Source organism: Falco peregrinus, chromosome 6 (assembly GCF_023634155.1).
Source record: "Falco peregrinus isolate bFalPer1 chromosome 6, bFalPer1.pri, whole genome shotgun sequence".
Taxonomy (NCBI): domain Eukaryota; kingdom Metazoa; phylum Chordata; class Aves; order Falconiformes; family Falconidae; genus Falco; species Falco peregrinus.
This window is the reverse complement of record NC_073726.1, coordinates 66535407-66555617: the sequence shown is the minus strand read 5'-3', so window position 1 is coordinate 66555617 and position 20211 is coordinate 66535407. Positions and strand designations below refer to the sequence as shown.

The window sequence follows — 20211 nt, the reverse complement described above, 5'->3', positions numbered from 1 at the left end:
GCAAACTCTTATTTTCCCATACTGAAAAGTACAGATGCACTCTGAATTAACATTAATCAGAATAGCAAGCAATGGTACCTAAATGCAACTTTTCATAGTTTAAAATTATTAGAAACATTGTTTTGACTGCTAAGGCAGGGAGACAGCAATGCTGCTCCTAGGGAAAAAAAAAAAAAAAAAAAAAAAATCATCATTCACCTCCCAAGCAGGCAAACACTAGGTGCTTTTGAAGCCTTTTAAGATACTGCAAGAAAAAGTGCTTTCCAGGTAACTCATCTAGCAAGTTTGTGGCATGACTTAGTTGAAACCTGTTCCAAGACATCAGATAAGTAAACCACAATTTAGAAGAGAGCTTTGAGAATGCAATTTTCTCAAAATTGAGAGAAACAACCAAGTGATTCAATTGAAAAAATTGCTTTCTTGGGCCAACTTCCTTTTGGAAGGGAGCTGAGAATTCCATTCCAAAAGATAAGCCATAGAAAAATACTAGGAAGAGTTTTTACATGTATAGATGAGTTTGGCTAGCCAGTCACTGAGGAACGTGAGTGAAAGAAATCTTCATTCTGAATCTTAGCTAGTATTTTCTCAAACAAAAAACCAACACAAAACAAACCACAAAAACCCCCACCCAGTAAGATGAACACACAGGCACTGAAGCACACACATGAGTTGCCACTGGTGATCACACTATTTGAACTGCTTTGGTATGAACATGTCCTTTTCTCCAATAATTGACTGAAAGGTTGTGCGTACAGCATTAGAAGTCCATGTTTTCGAAGTTTAGCACAGAAAAACAGATCAAGTTTCTTTTGAATTTTTTCCCTATATTTATATTTTCCCACTTTGACACAACACTTTCCTGTACTTTTCTTTAAAAGTGTATATTTTAAAACAAATCATATCAAACAATTCAAGCAATTGGATTTAAATTTCTATGGACAAGCAAAGTTATAAGAAGTCGTCCTGACAAAGTCATTGTAAAGATGCAACAGGAATAATGAATACAGTTTTCTATACAATTTTATTTATTTCAACTGTGCCTTCTGTAAATAACTGATTCAATTTCTTTGATTAAGTAAAGGAGAAAATAAATTCCTTTAGTTTTCACAGGTAACGGGAGGATGATCCCTCTCTCTACAGACTGTCTTGGAATTTAACATGAATAAGAGATCTTCAACATTATGCATTACCATTTCAGCAGGAAATGCAAACTGAAAGACCACAGAATTAATCCAAACCTCTTTTAAATGGATTAATTAAAAAACCCAAAACAACTTCATATATTTAGTTCTCAAAGCAGCTTCCATTCCACATTTAAGTCTTATAAGTATCTGAACATTTTAATCACTGTACATATGAGCTGGAGCTTAGATGCCTTCCAGACAAATATAAAGTTGTAGCCAGAGATTAAAAAACCAAAACAAAACTGGAGCAGAGGGAAATAAAACTCTACATTCTCATATCGCACAATTCAAGTTTATTCCATTCATTCTTGCAACACAAACTTAAAAATACAGTATCATTTAGCATTCTGATGTCTATGAACCATGATAATGATGAACCCAACTGTGTCAAAACAGTTAACAATGGTGAAAAGAGGAAGTCAAATATCAAAATGCACAGAGCACTAGTTTTCTTCTGTCACTGCGTAGAAAGATGATTGTTTATCCATTTACAAAATATAATTAAGACAAGTTCATTTTGAAATTTCGCATGCAACACTGCAATTGCTTGCCTAGGACACTCCATTCTTACCAGCCTCTTCTACAAATAATTCAATCTTATGTTAAAGGATAGAGTTCCATTTGATTATCATATTTCTTTTCCCATTTGCTCCCCTTAAGAAAAAGGAGCAGAGGGTATTAAATTCAAAATATACTTCAGGTTATAACTTATTGAGCACAAATTTCAAAGAGAAAGGTTTAAGAACAGAGTAGATTTCCAAGTATATGAGATTCCAGTCTGAGAAAGTATTAAGTTCTGTTTATAGAATATAAAATGATTTATGGTTTGGTATTTTCATCTAGTTAGGACCTACTCAAAGACAGAGGCAGCCACCCATTAATTTTTCCATAATATAGCTAACAAGAAGGGAAGAAATGAACAAGCCCAGTTTCTAGACAACTAAAAAAGCATAAGCTTTTATCATTACTTTTTTTTTAATCCTGGGCAAAATGATCAATTACCTCTTAAGTAGTGCAAAAAGCAAAAAAGTATTTCTTCTTTATGAGCCAAACATTAAATGCCATCTTTTAACTATCTCAAAAGGCAGCTTGGGTATATATTACAGCCAAATTAACACTTGTCTCACTGAAGTCTGCATTTTTTTTTTTCAAGTGAAGTAAGAAAAAATCAGGTGTCTACATAATTGTAGAAAAAGGGAGGCAAAATTGCCTCAGTGAATCACCAGAAGAGTTAGTACAAAGACGATGTTCATTTACTATAATGCTCAGTTGATTGAGAGTCAATGAGAGTTGAAGGGCAGGGCAGGAAAGAATGCAGAGGAAAAACCCCAAAAAATCCAAAAGCACTACGGCCAGACAACTCGACACTAATTAACACAAAAAACTTGAATAATCAAGTTTTCCACATAAGAACAGATTGCAGTTTTCTAGACTAGTATTTCAATAGCTAAGTATTTAGTAGCATAATACGGAGGCAAATTTATGCCAAAGATTGTTACTTTCATAGCTGAATAAAGAATTAAACCTATAGTCTGTGTTCACACTGTTACAATGACATGACAATCCAGCACTGATCAGAGATAAGATTAAACAGTTCTCTTTAAATAGTCATTAAAAGCCCTGTTCACCAAACATGCTTGTTCTTTTATCAGCAGCTCACCGACTGATTTATCACCGATTTCCAACCCTTCTGCTCTTCCTTGCCACTCATCTCCAAGAAGCAAATAGTAATTGCACTATACAGTTCATGGCCAGAGTTGATTGTTTTCTCCATTGCTTTTCTTATGGAATGTGTACACGTAAATCAGTTTCTGCTCTCATTTTACAGTTTAAACGCAAGGCTTTTTATAGCTGAGACATTCAATCATAATATGCAACATATGATTCAAGTAAAACTAAGTCTCCATTAAATATGAGTGGTAGTCACTAGCCTACTTCTATGTAACTTCTCACTTTCAACAGCGATATCAAAATAATACCAGCTACTTTTGTTTAAGAATTCAGCATGAGACATTATATACATTTGTTTTCTGTATTCTGTACGCTATCAGAAAGTTTGAAATCTGTATTCAAAAAAGAGGAAGATGTACAGTTTGTGGTATACACTTTTCTGTTATAAAACTTGTTATTCAATTTTGGGTGAATCAGCAGTCTAATGAAAATTTTCAAGATGAAACCCAGAAGTTCAGACATTCCTGAGGACTGTAAGATGTGACAGAATCCCTACAACATCATTTAATACCTTCCCATGAATTATCAAGGCTGTCATAGTACTGTCATACTTACTGGTACAGCAAATCTTATCTAAAAGTCCATGGATAATGTAGTATGGTTGCACTGGGAATTTTCACAACAAGCTCCATGCCTTAATGAACTTTAAGAGGTTCTTTCAGCCAACAATAAAACGCCAATTCAAAGATATGCAGAATTAAAAGTTTGGGTTCTTTCCTCCGGTAGTTAGAGCAAGACTTCTACTTGTACGTCTTCCTGTTCCTACCACGCAAACTTAGAAAGCTGACATGTATCTTTAAAGTTTACCAGAAAAGTTCAGCATCAATATTCACCTAACATGAATGTCCAAATCTGACTTCATTATCCTTGTGTACCAGCCTGTAGCTTTTGCACATGTCTAAATTTTATGACACTAAGTAAAGAAATTCTATCTTACAATCCTTTTGGAAATAACTACAGTGACATTTTGAACTCTCTCAAGAACAGTTGCTTAAAATGTCTGCCCTGGACTAGAACAAATATGGGAAAAAAATCCAAAAGTACCTTGGCAGATATTCTGGAGTGTAACACCACAATGCCTCAACTGATCTTTCCTGGTTTACTTGAGTCAGGAAAACATTAGTGTGACATCCAATTAGTCAATATAAAGAACAGCTCCAATAACTAGTATCAAAAGTCCTCAAAACTGCAACAAAAGCTTTAGGCAGAATAAGAATAAAGCTACCTGCTGAGAGAGAAGAGAGAAAAGCAACCCAGCCACCTACATTACTACACTTCAGATTATGGCAGACACTAATAGCATGGGACTATTGTCTCCTTCACAATTAGTTTCAGGTACATAGCACAGTACTTCCATCTAAAGGAATCTTTCAACAAAAATCTTAGTACTAACCTAGGAGGTTTACAAGCCAAAAATTCAAGATCATGGTCTGTCTTCCTTCTTCCATTTTCGTGAGAAATGGGAAGAGATTGTGCACTGACAAGAAGTGCTACAGGAACACTGTTCCTAATAGTTTTCAACCCTCTCCAAACAGATTATCTTTGATACAAGCCCCTAACTAGTCTGATTCATGAAGAATTTCCCTCCCCCCCAGAGTATTTAGCTGAAGAAGCTGGAAGATGCAAAGAGTGACAGACAGGCAGCAGTGTGAGGCCACAAGAGAGGCATTTAAGATATCAGTCCATCCGTCACTGAAGAAGAGTTTTGATTGCCTGGTTGTCAGTGGCTTCAAAGGCAGTTAGTCCATCTGGGCCTTTCACAGTCTTATCAGCACCCTGTAAAGACATTGAGAAGGACTGTCAATTCACAAGGCCAGGCTGTATTAGTATTAAGTGTGTCACAACAGTTATTTACCTTGGATAGTTATATTAATTACATACGGCTTTCTAGTGCAGTGCATTGTTTTCATTTAGAAACTAAACCGCCAAGATTCATGTACAAAACTATCTGGCATGCAGCTAATCGAAGTTTCAAACTTTACAATTAGAAATAAAAAGTCACATAACTTTTGTCACACAGCAAGTTGCAATATCAACAAATTATCAATTAATCTTGGATAGAAACAGAAGGATTTTTGTTTGGTTTTACTCTTATGAATGCAAGAATTCAGCGTTACGCACTTGACGAAATCTGTGGTGCAAAAAGCTTTTTCACATGCTAAATTAGACAGTTAACATCTGGAAGTGCTTACTTATTATTCTATTAAAAATATAAAATCATACTATTTTCTTTCTATATCATAAAAGACTACATCCATCTAGGATTGTGCTTCTCTCCCATTTTGAAAAAATCCCTATTGCTACATACATAATAACCACCACCAAACCATGAAATCACTCCAAGTCCAAAACTGATAAAGTTTGTTTTGAATGAACTATGCATACAACTAAGAGGCAACAAAACAGAATAGGGAGATAACAGAAGTATAGAGGATAACAGAAATGCACCAACTAGACAAAGTGCAGAATAGCAAGCACAAACACAGCCTGTGCTAGGATTATGGAAGGACAGCAGAAGAAGAGAAGCAGAGAGTGATTAGCTACTCATGTTTGAGCACTGTGCAGTCATATACCTAAAAAGGAAAACCCAGATTAGATTGTAAATAGGGTAAAGGGATAAAAATTATTAGAGAACACAGGACTGACTACAGAAATAGAGAGATGTTTCCTGAAAATAAGGTTAGACTCCAGAACAACTTTTCTTGAGAAGATAGGCAAGTGTAAGACCTTTTAAATATGTGTATTTGCTCAATCAAAATGACAGGAAAAAAGACTGTGGGTACAAGACACACTTTTTCAAGAGCATGTACTACAGAGATTTGTCTTTATGTATAAACCCTCTGTAGAAGAAGTACAAATCCTTTCTCACACTACAAGGAAGTGCACAGATTAATAGTTACTATTAAGGACACCCAATCGCTTTTTAAGAACATAATGGACCTAGAACTTCCAGAGGTTCTTTACTGATAAAATATTATACACTAAAGCCCCACTAAATTTCCATACGTACTACCACGTCTGTTCCCAAGACAACTCTCAGCCTAATATGCTTCCCATTGTAACTGTTTCCAAAAATCTAATAAACTGGATCTGATATTAGAATGAATCATAGAATGGTTTGGGTTGGAAGGGACCTTAAAGATCATCTAGTTCCAGCTTCCACTAGACCAGGTTGTTCAAAGCCCCATCCAACCTGGCCTTGAACACTTCCAGGGATGGGGCATCCACTTCTCTTGGAAGTCTGTTCCACTGCCTCACCACCTTCATTGTAAAGAATTTCTTCCTTGTATCTAATCTCTTTCAGCTTAAAGCCATTACCTCTTGGCCTATCACTACATGCCCTTGTACAAAGTCCCTCTCCAGCTTTCTTGTAGGCCCCCTTGAGCTACCAGAAGGCTGCCATAAGGGCTCCCCAGAGCCTTCTCTTCTCCAGGCTGAAGAACTCTTAACTGTCTCAGCCTACCTCTGATAATTTTTGTGGCCCTCGAATGGACTTGCTCCAACAGCTCCATGTCCATATGCTGGGGGCCCCAGAGCTGCATGCAGTACTACAGGTGGGGTCTCATGAGAGAGTGGGTAGATGGGGAGAATCACCTCCCTTGAACGGCTGGCCAGGCTTCTTTCGATGTAGCCCAAAAAGCTGACCATATTCTAGGCTGCAAGCTTATATTGCCAGGCCATGTTGAGCTTATCAACCAAGACCCCCAAGTCTTTCTCTTCAGGGCTGCTCTCGATACATTCTCTGCCCAGCCTGTATTTGTGCTTGGGATTGCCCCAAAAATCATGTGCAGAACCTTGCAATTGGCCTTGTTGAACTTCATGAGGTTTGCATGGGCCCACCTCTCAAGTCTGTCGAGGTCCCGCTAGACAGCATCCCTTCCCTCCACTGTGTCGACCACACCACACAGATTGGTGTCATCAAACTTGCTGAGGGTGCACTCAACCCCAAATTGCTATGATCTGCTACCAATACTACTTTTCACATCATAAAATATCTCCCTCAAACACCTGAATATTCACAAGTAATCTGCCATTCTAAAAAGATGTGTTTACAGTGGTTTCTAAGGCTGTGTTTGGTGGCAGTCAGCTGTGGGGGCAGGGAGACATGCTTCTGCTATCAGGGAAAGAGCCTGAGAAAATGAAATTATATTGGGAACTCCAGTAAAGAATTTAGAGGGGAATATTTATAATTGCAGTAACTCCTTCCAAGCAGCTCATTTTCTCTAGTACCTTTCAGGAAGCAGAACACATACAAAACATTTAGTGCACATGCAACAAATTCACTCCAGGACAGGTGCAAGCCTAACATTTACATCTCTCCTGTTACCATGTAACATCCTCATCCCAAACAGTAGGCTCCACACTGCAGTATCACTGTTCTACTCAGCATGAACATGAGCTGAATCATTCTGTTCCTAAGAAGTGACATTGTAAACACACACTTAGGCTGAAACCACTGAAACTCACCGCTTGTGAAACATTTATTTTTTTTCTCCTGAAAAAAACACAACTGAGATTTAACAGGTATTTTAACAGTTGCCATCTTGGCTGTCCTAGAAGAAAGGCAACCATGAAAGAAGTAATGGCTTCTTTTGCAGGTGTTGGTTGTTTCTACTGCTTAGATAGCACTCTCAAATTAGAATCCATATGGAAATCAAAGGGCTTCAAAGCTGTTCTTTGATGTTAAGCTCAGAAAACCCGAAGGAACTCAGACTTGAAGGAAAATGGAACTATGCAGTAACTGACCAACTGTATTCATCTTGAATCAGAGTTTAAAGAACTTATAAACCTCTCCACCAACGTACCAGCATTTTGGGTATAAAAAATGTAACTGTTAAAAGTTCTCTTCATACTTTAAAGTTACTGCAGCTAATTTAGACATAGGACTGCTTTCCACCCTCATGCACATTTGTACTTCAGAAAAGTTACAGATATGCAAGTCCTGACTTTCTAAAACAGCTTTACTGAATGTAGGATAAGAGGGTCATGATTACCTAAGGAGGACACCGTTTAATAAACTCTGTGTTAATAAATTAGGAGAACGGCCCCTTAGCTAGGCTGAAAGATTTCTGCCTGCATTTAATATAATGAGAAGAAATAATAAAGTTCAGGTCAATAGGACTTTAATTTTCAGAAGTACAACACTGCCTGGAAGCAAGTTTAATGAAAAGTTATAGAAGTATGATGATTCTACAGTATTCTCTACTTCCTCAGAATAAAAAGTATTAACAGATTATGTTTGCATTTATGTTGTTTTCTTAAATTACACACAGAAATACATATAAACTCTTCTTTCCTTGGCAGGGTGATAACAAACAAGAATGTCTGCCCTCTTACGCCACTGAGCAAATCACAAGCATTAAATATGCTCTGAAGGCAGTAAAATAGCTGCTAGGGTAACACTGCAGTTCAGGGGGAAAAAACCAACAAACAGCAACCCCAAAACATGAAGGCAGCAAAGGCAATGCAGAGCTGTCACCAAACCCTGTGAAACTGGAACTGAGGGCACTTAGTTAAGCTGGTAGAAGATTGGTACTCAGAATGAGTTGCCAGATGAAACTATGAAGGCAGATGTCCGTTTGTTCAAAAAAGGATATGGATGAATTCAGGCACAACAAATTATAACATTTCTTAAAGGGGATAGATATGCGTACCTCTGAAGTCCCTAATACAACTATGAATGAGGGGAATAGGTGAGCAGAAGTGCTCATACTCACATCCCTTCCCAAATGTCATCCCTTCTGCCACTGTCAGAGGTGGAAAAAAAAAAAGTGCTAAATTGCCTAACTCAATAGGATATTTTTTAACACATTTTTAGTAAAAAGCAGAGATCAAATTGCATTAGATATTTAAAATCTAAAAAACCCAGAACTATCTTGAAAACTGAACAAATGGGTGTGATTTGTCAAATCTTTTGCAACAAACCTCATCCTCCATTAGAAGCATTCAAAACAGTTTGTTTATTGTAACATCGCAGTGGCTTCTACACTAATTTAAATTACAATCTCAAAAACAAGATTCTTAAAGAAAAACATTGAACAATTTGAATTTTGTATATTTTTGCTTTTCAAATAGGCATCCCTTAAATCTGCTATTCCTGAAGAAGCTAAAAGCAAACTGAAATACAGTGATGTTGCTTCAGTCCAGTTTTTAGTACTCATTACTTAATCTGTTATTCTGTAGAAGGCTGGCACATAAGATGAGCAAAATAAAACTTTGGTGTTTTGGAAGACAATTCAGTTCAGACTTTGTCAAAAGCTACTAAAAATTAATTTTCTCCCCAGTAGTAGAATATGGTCCACTATTATGTTACTTAACATTATTAATAGTTCTGAAAAGACAGAGGTGAAAAAAATGAACAAAAGATCGGTCAATTCTGCTTCATTTTGAGGTCACAACATGCTGCAAACAACTTCACTGTTTAAAATTATAAAGACAATTTTAATATACCTCAAATTCCTAGAAAAATATTTTTAAGATTAATAAAAAGGAATAACTTCTGTTTATGTAGTAGTAGGACAAGCCCTACCTCTGAACTTTAAGCAGGAAATGCTCTTTAGACCAACTGTAGTTACTTTCATCTATTACAGTAAGTGAGAGCAAAACATTTTCAACTGAAACTGAGACACTGATAGAGCAGTTTTAGGCATCACAGCCTCCATAGGTGTGCTCATGGTGATGTCCGTGGTATAATATTACACACACTTTCATAAACTTGAAAAATATCCTACAAATTCCCAGAACTATTTCTAGGCTATATACTGTATTGGTAAGACTTGATAGTTTAAAAAGGAAGAATTATTAAAAAGGGCAGTTCTATAGGAATAGGCAACATGAATTCTTCAAAAGGTATGTTTTAAAGGATACGGTATTTTGATTTCTAGCCTGACCAAAAAGAGTGTTTATTAGAAAAGCTTGTCTCAACTCTGACTTAGAGCATTTACACTACTTCTGGTAGCCATAACACCTTAAGATTTAACTCATTCTACTCTATTAAATTCACCTATCCCTTGTTGATGACAGTAAAAACCATCTTCACCCATTGTTTATTTCAGTACCTGAGTCTTTCAATTTTTAAGAATTAATATGACACTGTATATTACCTACAGGTAACTGTAGGTTAATTAAGCTTTTTGGAGGCTGATCTAGCATACATGTAGCAGCTGTTTGTTAATCTAAACATCAAAATCTTGTGCCCAAATGGAAGGTAAAGTCTTCTCTAATGTACAGAAAAGTTTCAAGTGTAAAACCTCACATTTAATTCCGCCCCCCCCCCCCCCCACACACACACTTAAATGTTTTACAGTTTTATAACAACTTTGTGATTTCAGACCAGCATTGGAGCTTATAGATCTGGAAGGAGTGACACTCCTTGAACATTTTAAACATGCCAACAAAAACTTTGGTTTTAATCTTTAACTTTAAATTGTCACATTATCGATGTTTTAGTTTAGTTCATATTGGGCAGACCTGAACCACCAGAGATGGCCACAACTGTGCTATGTTGAAAACCATTTAATGAATCCAATCTGTGAAAATCATGGCAGTAATTGATTGTGGTTGATCACTACGATTAGCACAATAGCAGTGCTTGAAACCACTCGATCAACTGTAATCTCAATTTTTGAAGTTTTAAAACTACATTTAAGTTTCTTATGTAATAAATCAAACTGAGCATTACTGATTCCAAAATTAGAATATCTAAACAAGGCATCAGGAAACTCACTGAAATGATAACTTCAGAAGAAAGCATGTAATAAAGGCCCTTTTGAGAAACTCCTTTGGAAGATTTACATTAGGTGTTTTTCAGTTATCCTGTGCATGCACTGTAATTATGAGAGCAAAGTCTTATAACTATTTCACTTTGTTTTGAACAATGCAAGTTGGTTTACTTATGCAATGTAACTGTATGTTGATTATATCTTTTTTTTCATATTGGAAAAAGTGTCTAAACTTGAATACCAACAGACATTATTGTAATATGTGAAGCTACAGTTCAAAGTACTTTAATCATAAAACTGTAATTCAACAAAATGTTTTTTACTATGCTTCATGAATAGAAAAAAATGCAAAATATTGGGGATCAAATCTATCCAACCATTCTAATGGGTGAAGACTCAGGTTTTGGGTTTGGTTTTTTTTTTCCCCTCTAAAACACTGTCAACAACTTCAATACTGGACAAAGGATTTACCAGAGTGAAAACAACATTCTAGAGCTGTGTGCTTTCTGAAGCTGCAAAATAACTGCTTAAAACTGCTGGAGTACTCATTTGCAACCACTAATGAATATTTAAATCACATTTCAAAAACTTCCTATAAAACCTACCAGAAAATTCCATCAGATGGTTCTTTTTTTCAGTACTTAATTCACCATTTTTAATGAATGTACTTTCCAAGGTCAAACCAAATGTTAAGGGATTACTTGCCTTTCACAGATCACACTTTAAATGATTGCAGGATTCTAAGAAGAAACTTAATAGCTAAATCACTTGGTTTGGGGAGCTCTTAATACACCTCCAGAGACAGTGACTTGAAAAGCTAAAGTGTTAAAACACAGACAAGATTATGGAAGGAGTTCTGCAGTTTTCCTGTTGCTCCAGTTTTAATATGCAGCCAAATTCTACAGAATCACCAGCTGGTTTAGAAAATGTTAAATATGTCATAATTTGGAGCCACAGTTGACGCAAAACAGAATTTAATGCATTCTTAGGGGCGTAGTGGGAGGGAAGAGGCAGGGAATAAGATCTATTAAATCTAAACTTACCCAGAAGTAATCAGTTCCAGTTCCCTGAAACTGCACAAGGGAGGTATAGCAGCACGGTATACTCTGTTCTGGCAGGTATAATATTCCAGACTTTCTTACTTCTACCAGTGAAACCCCTCCTCTGAGCATGGAACTACAGCTTTTTTTCAAGCATCTATTTTGCTTCCCACCTCCTTGAAGTCTCATGCTACCTGCAGTTACAGCTGAATGTTACTTCCCATACAAAGGTTAAAACCACTGTTATTAACCTGAACTGGTATTCAGATTTTGCCCTGCCTATTTCTTTGTAAATGTTTTTAATATTTTTATTTTCATTGCTAAAATGAAGCAATGATAAGCTTTTTTTTCTTAGAAAATGCATATATTTGATTACAGGTACATTTCCCAGACAATGAAACTGTGCATTCCGACAACATGATTCCCTGTGATCAGGTACTTCCAGACACCCTCCCAACATAAGCTTCTAGACAAATTTAATTTTCCACAGACCTTATACTGCACAGCTAAGGGATTCAGACTTGCATGGAAACAAAACAAAAACAACAGAAGGAATATAGCTGTGGCAAAAGTTATGCAAGGGCTAAATAACCTTTAGCTTGACTATTTTTTTTTTCATAGAAGAAAAGTTGTAAGGCTGCATTAATCCCTCAGATACAACAGTATCTCAGCTACCTGCTGTCAAATGACAATAGCTAGTGCTTTCTTTAGTTTACTGAAACTAGTAAAAATCAAACCAGGCTTTCAAAATGATGATGACAAACAGGCTTGCAAAATATTTTCCCCAGTTCTTCAAGAATAAACATGAAGTATGGTAATAAAGGGAAACAGACCAGTTGTGCCTTTGCAATTAATAGTATAAAGCAAGTGTGGGTATAAGGGACACTACAGGGCTAGCTAAAGGGACTTCATCCTTCCCATCCGCTCCATGTCTCTTATTCTCAAATTTCATCTGAAATTCATTCATCTCCTACAGAAACTGTCAGAACAGTCAGCTGAGCAAGTATTTAGTACGTGAAAACAAGCAAACACCACCTGCCATTTACAAGGGAACAACACAGAGATCAGGTGAGCAGTAAAACAGAGAAACTAGGTTCTATCATACATCTGCAAAAACTGTAATCAAACCCAGGAGGCCACCCTCTAGAACAGGCAGGTCACATTGCAAAAGCACTGAGAAAAATTTCCAAGGCAGCAGCTGAAGTGAAACTGATGATACCTCCGTTCTGTCTCTTGATTTGGCACCAGCATTTCTCGAATTCCGTAAACGAACACAAGGAGCTAAATCCACAACAGAACTTTAATTTAAAACCACTACAGGACACCACAAACTAAACTTCTGAAGACAGCTCAGGTGTTTGGCTGAGCAGATTTAAATGTGACTGCACATTGGCTGTACGTTACAAAGCATCCAGTGGCAATGCCTACTTAATCAGGTCACCCTCCATCTCCACAGACCCTTATCAATCCTTACAAGGCTACCGAGGTGGTTTTTTTTTTGTAAAGTCTTGCTAGATTCCTCACTCATTTCCAAACGCTGCCATACAAAATCCATTTTAGGGGACTGGTAATAGTGTAGAGACTCCTCAGACCACTGAATGTTTTGTCTTGTCAAACTATAGCCTCAAAAGCTAATTTAATAATAGAATACTTCAAATTGCCCAAGGAAAGGGCCATTTATAGATCATATACCACACCTTTCCACTTTGTTTCTTCAGACAGCTGCAAGTTAAATTATATTTCCCTACTACAGTGTCATGGTTTAACCCTGGCTGGCAACCAAGCACCACAAAGCCACTCGCTCACTCCCCCCTGCCCCCCACAGGATAGGGGAGAGGATTGGAAAAGTAAAAGTGAGAAAACTCATGAACTGAGATAGACAGTTTAATAGGTAAAGCAAAAGCCATACACGCAAACAGAGCAAAATAAGGAATTCATTCGCTACTTCCCATCAGCAGGCAGGTGTTCAGCCATCTCCAGGAAAACTGGCCTCCATCAGGCATAACAGTTACTTGGGAAGACAAACGCCGTAAATACCAGATGTCCCCCCTTCCTTCTTCCCCCAGTTTATATACTGAGCATGACATCATATGGTATGCAATATCCCTTTGGCTAGTTTGGGTCAGCTGCCCTGGCTGTGTCCTCTCACAATTTCCCCTGCCCCTCCAGCCCTCTCGCCAGCAGGGCCTGAGAAACTAAAAAGTCATTGACTTGGTATGAACATCACCCAGCAGCAACCAAAACCATGAGTGCGCTATCAACTTTGTTCCCACACCAAACCCAAAACACAGCACTGCACCAGCTACTAAGAAGAAAATTAACTCTATCCCAGGATATGCAGCCATGAATGCCCAGAACGAAATTATTCCAGAATTAAGGTTGATAGTTAGATCTTTTGAATTTTCAGAAAGAAGCTCATTTATGTAACTTAATAAACATTCAAGTCCTTGAAAGCCACAAGATTTAGACATAAGGCATGCAACACAACAACTCTCCCAGCAACAGTAATTTTACTCAGCTGACCAAACCTAGCCACAGGTAATGAATGGTGGTGATAATTTTGACCTGACAATGTACAGTTCTATTCCAGACTTGAACACCAGCATGATGGAAAGTTGAATACATTGAGGAATGGCAGACACTGAAGTTGGCTGATAGAAAGCCTTCAAGGACAAGTCAGATAGTCATCTACTCTACAACAGTGCCATTCTTAAAAATGACTTGAAGATAACCTCTTGGGATCCCTTCCAGGCTTTTTAAAAATTATTTAATCCGCATGCTAGATATGGTTGAACCTGATTTAAGTTTTTCCTCAACATATTCCAACAAATACTGCAGAATAAAATAGAAAATTCTGCTTCTGAGACAGAGTGCTTATCAAGGTATCACCCTGCTATGGTACTGTCAAACCAGATCAGTGCTTCAGGGAGCTCTTGAGAATTTGAAACATCTCTCCTTCTACTGCCTTCACATAAAACTTCACATATGGTCAGCTCCCAGAGGAATCTTGCTTCCCCAGAAGCTGTGAAGCCATTTGATTCTGATGCATTGCTAACCCCAGTGAACAAGAACAGGTTAGCTGGTTGTGACTATAGCAAGAATGGCTGGAAGCACTACTTGAAAGTTGGAATTGGCTTTATACTGCTTCTCAGAAAACAATCGGACAAAAAGCTAGTTTAGGAGTAAGAACAATGTCTTTAGTCTTGCTCCTCCTGCTGTCAGTCCAAATACAGTCTAACACTTAAGTTTTCGGTAAGAAAGGAAAACACAGTTAATGTCACCTGTGTGTTCAATAAATGCATAGAATTAGCATAACAACTCTTGCTCTATATAAGTCCAAATGGGTCCACCAGCTTTATAATTAATAACAGCTTCTGAGGAGAAAAGGAGCATCTTCTCTCCAGACCAATGGAAGAACTGGTTTTTTACTTGTCTTTATAGTGTTTATTCTCTTCTGTTGAAAAGGGTGATAGGGAATAGAATTAGAATTATGTCATGTCATTTCTCCCACCTTACCACTAAAAGAGCAATGCATATAAAAGACAGTTTGACACATCACATCCAGTGGATTAGATAGATTTCAATGGATTCATAAAAGCTGTGTAGCTCAGATGTCATAACTACATGTCTAAAAAAATCCTAATCCTCAACTCTTGCAGGTGAGTGACGGTCTCTTCTCCTGAGTAACAAATGAGAGGAGAAGAGGAAATGGCCTCAGTATCTGGGGAGGTTCAGAGTAGATACGAAGAAAAAATTCTTCACTAAAAGGATAGTCAAAGCATTTGAACAGGCTGCCCGTCTTCACTAAAAAGATAGTCAAGCATTTGAACAGGCTGCTCAGGAAGGTAGTGGAATCACCATCCCTGGAGGTATTTAAAAAGGTGCGTAGACATGGCATTTAGAAACATGGTTTAGCAGTAGACTTTGCCAGTTTACAGTTGTACTCTGTGATCTTAAGGGTCTCTTCTGAACTAAATGATTCTATGATTCTATCAGTTCAGCTGTATATGGATGGCCAGCGATTCCCAGATAAACCACCAGCCTTCACTATTCCAAAAAAAGTCATTTGTATTTTAGACACAGCGTCATCACAGCATTCAAATTCCATGTGTGATAAGCATTAGCTAAGAAAAATGAAACAGTCCTTTCTGAGGAATACTAAGAGCAAACTGCTTTATCATAGGAAAGTCCTGTTGAAAGTTAGTTGAAATTCCATAAAACAAATGGTTGCTTTAAGGGACAACAGTTGGTGTAATGTCTTCAACTATTAGTATAATCTACAGAAAATTCCAAGTCACGTGGCGTACATGAAAACTTTTGTAGAGACTGAACTGATAAGAGCCAGGATAGGTCCCCCAATGTCTTTCAAGTAAAGCCCTTATGAGTGTAACGTGTTTCTAACATGAGCTTTGAAGAAGCTCGGCTGTGTTTTACTGTGCAACTGCATGATCACCAGTATCAACAATAGAAAGCACAGGTTTGCAGCAGCCCAGACTACTTCAATTTAAGATCAAGTGGCCATTCTAATAACTCTAGTCAGTTTAAGAGCTTAGAATCTTGATTCAGTGTCTCTATATGTATTTATTACCCTCTGAAAGTGAATTACGCCCAATTATTTTTAATGCGTTTACTGCTTTCAGCGGAAGAATGTTTAAAAAATGCTTTGCAGTCACACCATGTGAAGGAGTAAACAGCTTATTCCATCATATGAATGAATCTTCTTCAGTAACAGAGTTTACAAAAATCCTACAGTGTCATCTTGACTAAGCTAACCTTTTTCATAATTGATACTTTTATTAAGGTACATTTTCTGCATTTTATGTTCAATTAAGGTCTGAAACACTACTTGGAATGACCTTCCTCCTCTCAATAGTTCAAGAGTCTCACATGAAAAGTTTATGAACATTCCCACAACTCACAGTACTAGAAGGCAGTACAGAATGTTAACTTAAAACAATTCAATTCCCAAATCAACAACTGCATCCAACAATTATTTATATTACATCTAATCTTATCAGATCAAGAAGAACAATCTCTTCTTCCTTACAAAATTTTAACTTGATCAAACTGCTAGCTTTTTTATATTTGTAATATGCACATACACTAAGGAGATACGCATCACTGTGTTAATCGGTTCTCAGAACTTATGAAAGTACAAAATAATACTCGTTATTTTTGTTTTCCGGTTTAAATTACGTTAAGGAGGTTACTGACTTTAGTCCAAAAGCTTAAGGTATATGCTATGACAGAGGCCATGTATGCAAGAGATCAGCTAACAGGGTAAATGAAGGCAGCTGAAAGTAGGTACATGTAAAATAATGAAGCTTTTTAGCAGTAAATAGAAGTGTAATATTTCAAAAGCAACAAAGAACAGCTTTGAAGAAATCTTAAATATATTGATTGGTCCTTTTTTTTTTTTTTCATTTGCAGTTCCATTACTTACATACACTAACATGAGACATTCTTAATATTTGTCCTGTATTTGGAGTTACAATAAAATATACCCATTCCAAAAGTAACTAGGAAAAACACTGAACAAAGTTAAACAGTAATTTTTAAAACTTTCAACAAAGGTGGAACTACCTAAACTCCAAGGTATCTGCTGTCAAAGAACATTGAAAATCAAACGATGTTACAAACTGTGTGACAACAGATGTTCAAACAAGGGTCCTAGGATAATTGTATTAAGAGAAAGAACAATCTCTTAATATACGATCTGCCTCAGAGTGAGCTGATGAGCAAAGTTTCAGTTCATAAATACTTCATCAGCTAGCCCATGTGAATGGAAGCAATCAGATGTAGTACAACATTCAGCTCTGCATGAAGAAACCTGAAAGTAATATAGGCTTTCCCAAACTACTGAGTTGAGGTTAGAAAAATGTTCCTGCATCTCCTAGTCCAAGTTTACTTTAACATTCTGCACACTTTGTAATATTGCCTGATCTTTATGACTCTTGAACTTAACCAATGCCATTGAAATTGTAGCAAGTACAGAAATCAATACATTCTCACAAGCTGCGTGAAAAACAGCTGGTTCAGGAAGGACCTTAATCCTTAATGCCCTTGCTGACAGAGACTACTATGAATGCACAACCCTTACTAGCTGCCTGACAATTCATGTGTGAACTCAAGTTTTGAGGAATCTTATTTATTAATTGAGCAACTTAGAACACAAAACACTTCAGAACAGAAATGGAGAGAAATACAACATGGCAAAAGGGTAACTTTTCTTGTAATGTGTATATAATGATCCTAAATGAAGGATCAGTCCTCACAACAAGTTTAAGCAAGTTGGATGTACCACTTGAATCCTAAATTAACCCACACAGTACTTCTTCACAGAAAGGCATAACTAACATTAGACAGGATCAGAGAAGTGAAGAAAAGTGCAATTCATGCATCATTAAGGCAGTTAACGGAAACTTTACCTTCGAAGTGGCATATGGAAACATTACGCAGCATGAAATCCTTTGGTCAAATTATTTAAATTTGTTCATATACTGAAAACGCACTGTTAACCTCTTTTCAATGTAAGTGAGGTGTTAACAAGAAGGAGCACATATGAATGGAGACAAAACATTGCCTGAATTAACTACTGCTTCGTGAAATGGATCACCTTTGTAATACAAATCAAAGGGAGAACAGAAACAGATCAAGTTTATTCTCCCCAGGACAAAATTTACAAACACTATTAATAGAGAAACTTGTCTTCCTACTTTTTACTTCCCCACACTCTGCCAACCCAGATGGGTTTTCAGTCATCTGGCAAAAGCAGGAGGGAAACCACACCTCTGAGCAATTTCACAGTGGAGATTCCATCACATGAAACACTTAAACAGCTGCCAAAGCTAAATCCCACTCCTCCCTGTCTGATGAAGGATAACATTTTTTTTCTTGCCTGATTTGTTGTTTATTGCTCTATAGCTGGAGCGCATAGTACTTTTAGTGGTCACTACTACTACTGCTACACTACAAAAGTCCTGGAACTTTCTTCTTCAGCTATCTTCTCCATAATCAGTGTATCCTTTTGTAGGCAACCAAATGGAAAAAACAATCAATTTAACACCAAGGAAAGCCCAGAAGGGTGGGAACAACAGCAGGAGATGAAAATCGTTAATAGAACAGGGGGTGGAGATTCCCTGAGCCTGTCCAAGGAAGGTCTCAAACACTTGCAAGATCAAACAAAAGTTTACTTTGTATGACCCTGAAGAGGAACTAAAGACTGATAAGAGAGAATAGCCTGCTGAAGGATGGGTAATGGGCCAAGAAGCAGCGGAGTCCGAAGTTTTCTGCAATAACTGGGGGAAGATAAATGTGGAAAGGGGAGATCCCAACCACGGGCTCAATTCAATGCCAAAGGACTTGCCCTGCTTGCGCCCCCCAAAGAAGCATGTGTGCTAATTTACATGGCAAGCAAAGCTGATTTAAGTAAGAGGTAGTCCACATTAAAGGATAAGAATAAAAAAAGGAAGACAAGTACCATTTTGGGGGGGAATAAGAAAAAAGAAGTGACTTCCGGATGAGTGCTCCTACAAGAAACACCCCGTTGGCAGGCCCGATGCTAGACCCAGGACTGGTGATCCCTCCCCTGCTTCTCTTTTCCTGGTAAGTAACACAAGGCATAAAACTTTATACACATGGTGATTGATAAGCATTTCTACTAGCCAATTGTTTACCAACGAGCCTAACTATGGAATAAAGTCTTTGTTTACCTACAGACTTCAGATATTGTGTATATCCTATTCCAACCAACAGAGTCACCAAATCTGAGGCACTCCTACCTCCTTGGCAGGACACGACACCTCTCTGGTTTAGCAACATAAACAGCATTCGTTTGATGTTCTGAACTTACCTCAAGCATTATAATCTTATTTTAATAATCATAGTAATATACTTTGCTAACGGATAACTTGTTCTGAACATTTGTATCTCACCTTTGACAGAAGCAATTTCACACAGGAAACATGGCCCTCATAGACTGCTGATAGGAGTGGTGTGATATTATGTTTGTCTGGAGCCTGTAAATTGAGACACAATTTCACACAGCATTAAAAGGTTTCACTTTTGAATTATTTTTGTCAACAGAAAACTGAAGGTAAGGATTTAAAATATCCAGAAACTTATTCCCTCAAGATGTTTTACTCTTCTTTGTAAAAAGAATGGTCATTGTTTAAAAAAAAAAAAAAAAAGGTAACAGCAAGATGTTTCTTCCATAAGTCTTCTAGGTCTATATATATAAAAATATATATTCTATTTCTATATATAAATATATATTCTATTTCTATATATAAATATATATTCTATTTCTATATATAAATATATATTCTATTTCTATATATAAATATATATTCTATTTCTATATATAAATATATATTCTAGGTATATATACACACAAATATATCTATTTTTAGGCCAATAGTAGAAATTGTGGGGTTTCAGCTGACAAATTTTGACCAATTTACAAACACTACTCCTAATTCTTCCATTTCCCAGCCAGTCTGACTTCAGAAGCTAGTTTTGGCTGAAACATTATTT

At 37.0% G+C, this 20211-nt stretch overlaps 1 protein-coding gene across 2 annotated transcripts in view; it reads right to left on the bottom strand.

Moving 5' to 3' along the window:
- Nucleotides 1-1460: 1460 nt before the first annotated feature.
- Nucleotides 1461-20211, bottom strand: part of MTPN (myotrophin) — a 44375-nt gene continuing 25624 nt past the window's right edge. For both annotated transcript variants that reach the window (XM_055808199.1, XM_005241781.4), the window contains 2 exons: nt 19611-19694; nt 1461-4691 (listed from right to left, as the gene is read on the bottom strand). In XM_055808199.1, the coding sequence (XP_055664174.1) occupies nt 4605-4691; nt 19611-19694 (171 nt within the window). In that variant the 3' untranslated portion in view covers nt 1461-4604. The remainder of the gene's footprint in view (nt 4692-19610; nt 19695-20211) is intronic.